Source organism: Arachis hypogaea, chromosome 20 (assembly GCF_003086295.3).
Source record: "Arachis hypogaea cultivar Tifrunner chromosome 20, arahy.Tifrunner.gnm2.J5K5, whole genome shotgun sequence".
Taxonomy (NCBI): domain Eukaryota; kingdom Viridiplantae; phylum Streptophyta; class Magnoliopsida; order Fabales; family Fabaceae; genus Arachis; species Arachis hypogaea.
In genome coordinates, this window is record NC_092055.1 from 24,144,352 (window position 1) to 24,153,696 (window position 9,345).

At 35.0% G+C, this 9,345-nt stretch overlaps 1 protein-coding gene across 1 annotated transcript; it reads left to right on the plus strand.

Annotated features, from left to right (window-relative positions):
- The first annotated feature begins 2,088 nt into the window (after window positions 1-2,088).
- LOC112785061 (probable mannitol dehydrogenase) lies at window positions 2,089-4,188 on the plus strand. The gene is made up of 5 exons (XM_025828468.3): window positions 2,089-2,692; window positions 2,770-2,883; window positions 2,963-3,476; window positions 3,552-3,708; window positions 3,782-4,188. Exons 1-5 carry the CDS (start codon window positions 2,589-2,591, stop codon window positions 3,991-3,993), a joined length of 1,101 nt encoding a protein of 366 aa, XP_025684253.1. The 5' UTR covers window positions 2,089-2,588; the 3' UTR covers window positions 3,994-4,188.
- The last annotated feature ends 5,157 nt before the right edge of the window (window positions 4,189-9,345 follow it).

Consider the following 9,345-nt stretch of genomic DNA (forward strand, 5'->3'; position numbering starts at 1 on the left):
TAGCAGCATGGATTCTATATGCATGTATTATCACAAGCTAAGTTTCTCTGATTGCCGTCCAAAAGGGACTACTTATGTTTATGTATGTGTGTGTAGAACAATAGTAATATTAATTTGAGTCAATTATTAGCAAGTTAGGGAGTTCTTGGAAGCACGCACCGACCACGTGTATAGCAGAGAGAGAAACACGTGAGAGAGGGTGGCCGGATTCCCGTGAGACCAAACCAAAAACCATGCTATAATGGAACCCCAAGCGTTACGTTTCACCCACCTACCGTCTTCTACTTCTTCAACCAAGCCAAGCTAAATTTCATCTTCCTTTACTTCAATGGGTTACTATTCCTTCTTATCTGTTAATAATTAGAATACTTTATTATAAATATTCAACTTATATTATTCATACTTTATATCACTTCTCCAAGTAGAAACAATGATGAATTTAGGTAAACCCAAGATGAAACTTGACCAAAAATTACCTCCATCAAGCACATTCATATCCGCTTAATTATTCGGTAATATTATAGGGAGAAAAAAAACACACCGAATTTATTTTATTACTTTTAATTAATTTTTTTATTATTAAACATTTTTATAATTATTTAAGGATTTGATAACATTAAAGAGATAAAAAAAATAGTTGATGATTTGTCTTATTTGATATTCATTAATTATTGTAATAATTAATGAATATTAAGTAAGACAAGTTCTAATTATTTTTTGTTAATTTTTTCGTTATCAAATATTTCTGTTAAAAATTTTGCTAACTTATATCCTAAAAGTAGGATGCTCATGCCAATGAGTTATAGCTCAAATGGCATAGTCTCCCCATACTCAATTAAGAGGTTGCGGGTTCGAGTCTTCTATCTTTGATAAAAAAAAAAGTAGGATGCTCATGACCTGGTTGGACTCAAAGATCTGGTCTAGATCAGACTATTTTACGATTAATTTGGTCTAATTTCGTTGCGATTCGGTTAGACTCGAGATTTCAATAAATGACCTGACTAATTTATTAAATCGAGTTTGGATTGAAATTATGTCACTCGGACCAAGTCCATTGAACTCACATAAAAAAAATATGCACTTTGTTTTTATGAGAGTTTAAATATACATTTTGGTGTGTAATTGACTTTATTATTATTATTATTATTATTATTATAAAATTTTAAATTATTATTATTAGATTCTAATTATTATGTGAATATTGCAATCTTATAAAATAATTGTTTTCAAATATTTAGAGGTTTAAAAGTTGTAGGATTCAAATTTTGGTAATGGTGTTGTGATGCACTATAAAAAAGTATATATTTTTTAAATTAATTTCAATTTTACTAATTTATTTTTAATCAAATTTATTAAATTAGAAATAGATAAAAAAAACTATAAAATTAGAATTTTTGGATAAATTTAAATTCTAATATGAATATCAACTTCTCAATAGTAAGTAAATTTTTTTTTTCTTTATAAATCATAATAATTTGTTAGTATAAAATTTATCAAGACCCGAATTTTATTCGATTTAGATCCAATTTCAGTGTAACTAAAAGATAATGTGATTTTATCAAATCTAGAGTCGAGTAAAGATCTCAAAATAGTCCCGGTTATTATTTAGGAACGGATATGAATCAAAGCCAACCCAGCTTTAACCGATCCATGTGCATCCCTATCTAAAAACATAAAGTAGGAATATTATTAAAAAAAAAATTTATAAGTTATTAAAAAAGTAAATATTTTTATATTTTTAGTACATTAAATATATGACAAATATTAAAAAATTTCTGTTATTATATTTTTAAAATATATCTTCGAAATACAAATTAATTAAATTCAATTAAAAAATTAAAATTAATTACAAAATTATTAATTTTTTGGTGACCATGCCCTGAAAAAATTACCGTTGACCGGCCATATTCTTCAGGTCTATCTAACTTTTATGGATTTCCTTTTTTCTATTACTATATGTAGTAATTTATTGATTTAATTAATCCATTAAAGGCTTAAAGCCAATGGAATGTCAGAGACAAAATCCAGAGGCCTAGTTTCCCTACGCCAAGTATTAAGGTTCGTCAAATGCTTTCACTTCTGATCTGAAAAATGAGATTGACTGAATGTCAAAAACAAAATAGAATAAAATATAGACGTAAAAAATAGAAAAAAGATTATGGTAGGCAGCTACATACCGTGCCTGCTACTGCATCAACATTCAGATATCTTCACTGCCAAGCCTCAACCGATAATGCTATTACCGAGCAGACTAGTAATTTGCTTTCAGAGTTATGCTTTTTAAATGTACGATTTATTTTTAATAAAAAATTATGTGATAAAAAATAAATATTTATCTTCTTTAAACGCCTGATTCTAATTTGTGACATTTTAGACTTTTAGTGTGCATAGTCAAAGTAGAAAAATCAAGAATTGAAGCTCCTCGTTGAAACGTAAACGCTCAACGGTAAACGCCGTCCGTGGCGATAATACTGTTTCCCTGTGCAGTTTTCTTGCTCTAAACGTCAAGACCCCACCAATACATATATATAACATGCTCTACTCTGTTCTACGTACTAACTAATTCAATACATTACGTGTTATTAGAAATGTCCCAAGAAGGTTTAACAGAAGAAAAGGAAGCAATGCGTGCCTATGGATGGGCTGCAAGAGATTCATCGGGAATTCTCTCCCCTTTACATTTCACCAGACGGTATCCACCTACCTAACATTGAAAATATAATTGTCACATGGACTTTAATTTTCTGATCTGAAATTGTTTTGTTCAAGGGCAAATGGTGATACAGATATCACCATTAAGATACTCTACTGCGGGATTTGCCACTCCGATTTTCATATGCTGAAGAATGATCATGGCATAAGCATCTATCCCTTAGTCCCCGGGTATGTAAGCCTTTAATACCAAAAAAATATTATTTACTTTTTATAACATATAGTCGTAATTTACTGTATTATTATTCAGGCATGAGATTGTGGGGGAAGTGACAAAGGTGGGAAGACGAGTTACAAAATTCAGGGTTGGTGACGTGGCTGGAGTGGGTGGCATTGTGGGCACGTGCGGCACGTGTTCCAACTGCACACAGGGCTTGGAAACTTACTGCCCCAAAATGATTCTAACCTCTAGCTCACACTACCATGATGGATCAATAACCTATGGAGGCTTCTCTGATAATTTTGTTGTTGATGAGCACTTTGCCGTCACAATTCCCGAATCTATGCCTCTGCATGCCACAGCCCCTTTGTTGTGTGCTGGAATCACTGTTTACAGCCCCATGTTGCACCACGGGCTCTGCAGGCCCGGTCAGCACTTGGGTGTGGTGGGCCTTGGTGGGCTCGGCCATCTGGCTGTTAAGTTTGCCAAGGCTTTTGGTATGAAGGTCACTGTTATAAGCACTTCTTCCCGGAAGAAGGAGGAAGCGATTAAGCGTCTTGGTGTGGATGCCTTCTTGCTTAGTCATCAGCAACAACAATTGCAAGTAAAATTAAAGTAGCACAACTTTATTTCTTAATTTATTGATCAATATGATTTTATTAAATTGAATCTTAATTAGGATGCGAGCGGGACAATGGATGGGATCATTGACACGGTTTCAGCACCTCATTCTGTGGACCCTTTAGTTGGTTTATTGAAGACAGGAGGCAATTTGGTATTGGTGGGTGCACCTGCAGCCTCATCTCCTGAATTACCGTCTCTGCCACTCATTATGGGTAAGCCTTGCTATACCTAGCTAGCTAGTATCTGTAATAATAATAATAATTAGTATTTGTTTTTATTTAATAGGGAGGAAGTCAATAAGTGGGAGTGCAGGTGGAGGAATGAGAGAGACACAAGAGATGATTGAATTTGCGGCAAAGCACAATATTAGTGCAGATGTGGAAGTTATTCCCATGGATTATGTGAACACTGCTATGGGTAGACTTGTCAACAATGATGTTCAATATCGATTCGTCATTGATGTAGCAAATACTTTGGACACTCCACGCACTAACTAATTAATTAATTCATGCCTACAAATCACGGACTAGATCCAAAATTATATATTTTGACTTAGCTTATACTTTGTAAAATACGTGTGCTCTGTTCTGTGTCTTTACTTTGTAAAATTATATATGTCAAGGTTTTTGAGAACCGAAATAACATCTGGTTGAAATTTTGTAATAATCATGGAATGAAATTTTTGTTATATATATGTCGAGTTGGATTTATTTCGACCTATACCCACGTTATATTTTTTACATTCTTATCCAACTCTAGATTAATAAGATCCTATGACTTTATTTTAGGGTAATTAAACTAAAATCAGTCTTGACTATGCTCCACAATCCACATTCATTTCTTTTTCGACATCTTTACTCTTTATTGTTCGAATTGTAATGTAGTCCTGTATATGGTAAGACTAGAATGTAATTAAGGGTGATAATACTACTCGAACTCATACGTATTCATTTTGTTTTTATCTATTCGGAATGGATAATTACCCGCTCTCGCACCGGAGCGGATTTTAACAGGACGAATTTTTTTGGTGGGATGGGACGGGGTCAGGTTTAGGTTAAACTCGTCTCTACCCACTCAAATATATATAATATATATAAAATAATTAGTAAAATACTCAATAATATTATATTATATTTAAATTTTTACTTTAATTTATGTTATGTATGTAATTATGGTTATATAAATTTTAAAATTTAATTTTATTTGTTAGATTTTAATAATTATAGGGACGTGACAGGTACTCACAGAAGCGGGTTAGGGTTTAGTATTTTACTACGCGAATAGAAGTGGGATAGATTCAATGCGGGCTATTGTAAGGTGGGGTGGAATTGGGTAGGGCAAAAATCCATCCGTACCCGCCTCATTGCCACCCCTAAATATAATTGAACTAGTCAGAAAAATATGACTTCCCTCAATGCAATACTCTAAGAGAATTATAGAGAATTTTCAAAAATTTTAATATAAGAATATTATATTTCTATAAAAGCTGTATTTATAGGATTCAATGTTGATGAGTTTGGAAAACTCTAAATTAATATGTGTGATGACTAAACATTATTAAAATTAATTAATTGCAAAATTATTTAATCTGAATTTTTATTCAATACATTGATGATTATAATTTTGCTGCAGGTTTAATCATGGGCCGGAAATAAATGTATTGTGCTAAGCCCAATTTACACTCAGCCTTGGTTTTAATAACAAAAATAAATGTGGCTGTTTTAATGTTACTTGGGCCCAAATAATTTTCTGATCTAAGCCCAAGTGGGTTACATGCTTTCCACTTGCTTTATGCATGTTCCAAATTTTATCAGGAAAGCAAATGTCATTAATGGGCCAAGATCAAATATTGTTGCTACCAAGCCCAATGTTGATGAATGTTTCCATGCCTTATTCGAATCCATGAAGCAAATGAAATGCCTAAATGCTTTCAACGGATTCCACTTCATTATTTTGAAGGATTTCAAATTTAATTAATACATTGGAAACATAAGAAAAAGAGAGAAGATTGATTTGATAGCTATTATGACACTACACGCTACTCAACAAAGGGAAGTGGGAAACTTGAATTAACTTTTACATTCTCTCTCTTTGTTCATTGATTATTGTTCAAACCCATTGAATATTTTCTCTTTCTTCTCTCTCACAACTCTTTCTCTCTTCGGTCTTTACTCAGAAAATATTGGCAGCCATGGAAGCAAAAGTAAGCTACCGAGATGAAGAGAAAGCAAGCCTAAAGACCATCACAATGATGGCAAGAAAACATACTAAAATAAAAATGAGCTGTGGCTAAGATATTCACCAAATGTGGTTAGATTTGGTGAGGTTATCTTGAGTCTTTCATGCTCAAAATGGAAGAAGAAGATTCGGCCAGCTAGAGGAGATTCTTGAAGCATGGCTTGTCTTCGATTCTGCTCAACCACCACAGGAAGTAGCTAGAGTGGCGAAGTGATGGTTGAAGGCAGAGATTGAAGCAGATGAAGTCATCATCATCATGAAGCATCAAGGGCCAGAATTCCATCTTGGAGAGCAAGCCAAGGATGGAGAGCTCGGATTGATGAAGGGTGATGATCAAGAAAGGACTAGAGGTAATTGCATGTTGGTTAATGCATGGTTATCTCTTCTCTCTCTATGTGGCCGAACCGGTTTTGTTGAAGGAAGAAGAAGTTGGTTCAGTTTTGGCTTCAATAAGTGGAGGCTCCCCTCTTCTATATTAAGGGTGGACAGCCACTGTTTGAAGCAAGGAGAAAAATTGAGAGTGCAAGGCACAGAGTTCTCAGAGCTACCTGAGCTAACAGTTTTCTCTTCTCCTTCAATGTATTCAGTTTTGTATTTTTCTGTTTAATTTTGTCATGTCTTGAGTCTCATGGTAAAAGGCAAACAGTGAGGTTTGTAATGAAAAAGCCATAGAGCGGAAAGAGGCAGAGAGTGCAAAATTAAAAGAAAAAGCCATAGGTGTCTTAGAGTTCCTTTGTTCATCTATGTTGTGTTTCATGATTCTGTGGGAATCCCCTTGTAAGTTGGGTTAGCACTTTACAAGTTGTAATCTGTTGATTATAGTGAAATTCCATCATTGTTGTGATGGAGACTGGATGTAGGCTGCACTGCACTTAGCAGCCGAACCAGGATATATCTTGGTGTAATTTTCTTCCTCTCCTACTCCATTTCTGTTTTCTATTGCACAGGAGCAAAAACCGAAAATGTCTCGTGCCAAGTGACGAGACAAAATGAAAATGTCTCGTGGCTAGGGACGAGCTAAAAACAGAAAAGTCTCCTCTGAATCCAGCAAGTGTTAGCAAGCGAAAAAGGGGCTAAGATTCAACCCCCCCCCCTTCTCTTAGCCACTGAAACCATCAATTGGTATCAGAGCTTGGTCTCAAAGAGATCAAGCTTTGCAGCTTGGAGTAAAGATCCTCATGGCAGAAAACAGTGGCGCAAATGTGGTGTCTTATAATCTAACTGAAGGACAATCAAGCAACAGACCCCCTCTTTTCAATGGGAAAAACTATACCTATTGGAAGGAGAGGATGAAGATATTCGTACAAGCAGTGGATTACAGACTTTGGAAGATTATCCTCGAAGGGCCTAAATTTCCAACTACCACAAGTGCAGAAGGAGTTGTTTCTATCAAACCAGAAGCAAGATGGACCGAGGAAGATAGGAAGAAGGTGGAGTTAAATGCCAAGGCAATAAATCTGCTCAATTGTGCTATCAGCTTTGAGGAGTACCGACGGGTATCAAGATGCACAACGGCAAAGGAAATCTGGGACAAATTGCAAATCACCCATGAAGGAACCACCATTGTCAAGAAGACTCGGGCAGATATGCTAAACAGAGAATATGAAACGTTTGCAATGAAGGAAGGAGAGTCCATTGATGAACTCTTTGAACGTTTCAATGCTATCATTGTTGGCTTAGATGCTCTGGGAATTACACATTCTGATTCTGTGCTAGTGAGAAGAGTGTTGAGATGTCTCACAAAAGAGTGGGAGACTAAAGCTTTAATTATTTCTGAGAGTAGTAGCCTAGACTCCATAACACTTGATGATTTGAGAGGAAATCTTCTTGCTTTTGAAAATACCTATTTGAAAAAAGATACAAAAAAGAAAGGAATTGCATTTTCTTCTGTGACTAACCCCCTGGATGATGAATCCAGTGATAACTCTTCTGAAAATGAGTTTGTTTTATTTGCAAAAAAAATTCAGGAAAATGGCTAAGCTCAGAGGCAAAGGCAGCAGCACAAGGAAAGTGAAGAAAGACCTCAGCAAGGTAACTTGCTACAATTGCAAGGAAATGGGGCATTTCAAATCTGATTGTCCCAAGCTGAAGAAGGAGGAAAAGCCAAAAAGAGGAAAGAAGAAAGGACTGATGGCCACATGGGAAGACTTGGAGAATGATTCTGATGATGATGATGAAGAAACCGAGACCAAGTCACAAACATGTCTCATGGCAGACCACATAGATCAGGTAGTCTTTCATAACCCTAACACTGAAGATCTCCATCTTATGATAGACCACCTTTCTGAAAAAATAAGATGTTTTCTGCTGGAAAATCAAGAACTTGAACAGCAAATTACCATTCTTAAGGCCGAAAACAGTTTTCTAAAAGAAAAAGTGAGAGAGGCCGAAACTGCTTGTGATCTTGTTGAAGAAAATAAGCAGTTAAGAGCCCAAGTTAGGAGCTGTGAAAGTAACCATTGTGTTCTTGCATATGTGGACTGTTTTAAACAAAATGAAGAGTTGCTTAAAAAGGTTAAAAGACTTGAGGAAGACTTAGCCAAATTTACACAAAGTTCTGAAAGTTTAAATCACATCTTGGCTAGTCAAAAACCTCTTTATGATAAGGCTGGGTTGGGGTTTCATAAATCTGAAAATTCACATTTTGAAAATATTGCTTCATCTTCTAATGACATAAGATTTCAAGATCCCACCTACTTTAACAAAAAGGCAACTCCAAGATTTTGTAGACTATGCAATCGGAATGGACACTTTCCCATTCAATGCTTTTTCGGTGAAAGAATGGTTGGTAACAAGGTTTATAAAATTGTTTTTGATTACAATGGCTTAGGACATAGAAGATGGTTTAACGTAAAAGGATCCAAAAAGATTTGGATACCTAAGGTTACTTAAGCATTGTTTTGTAGGTGTGCCTAGCATCCCAAAGGAAAGAAAATGTGTGGTATATGGACAGCGGATGCTCTAGGCATATGATCGGAAAGGCAACCTTCTTCATAAAGCTTGATGACTATGATGGAGGACTTGTCACTTTCGGTGATGATGCAAAAGGAAAAATTGTGGCTGTTGGGAAAGTTGGTAAAAACTTTTCTTCTTGTATAAATGATGTTCTCCTTGTACATGGCTTGAAACATAATTTGCTTAGTGTTAGTCAACTTTGTGATTTGGGTTTTGAAGTTATTTTTAAGAAATCTGTTTGTTTAGTTGTGTGTGAAAAAACTGGGAATGTTCTTTTTGAAGCTAAAAGATGCAACAATGTGTATGGATTAACTCTTGAGGATTTAAAGGAACAAAATGTAACATGCTTCACATCTTTTGAATCTGAAAAATGGCTTTGGCATAGAAAGTTGGGACATGCTAGCATGTATCAAATCTCTAAGCTAGTTAAAAGAAATTTGGTTAGAGGGATTCCAAACATCAAGTTTGATAAGGATCTTACTTGTGACGCTTGTCAATTGGGCAAACAAGTAAAATCCTCTTTTAAATCAAAAGATGGAATATCAACCAAACGGCCATTGGAAATGTTACATATTGATCTTTTTGGTCCTACTAGAACTCAAAGTTTAGGAGGTAAACATTATGGTCTTGTGGTGGTAGATGATTACTCTAGATTT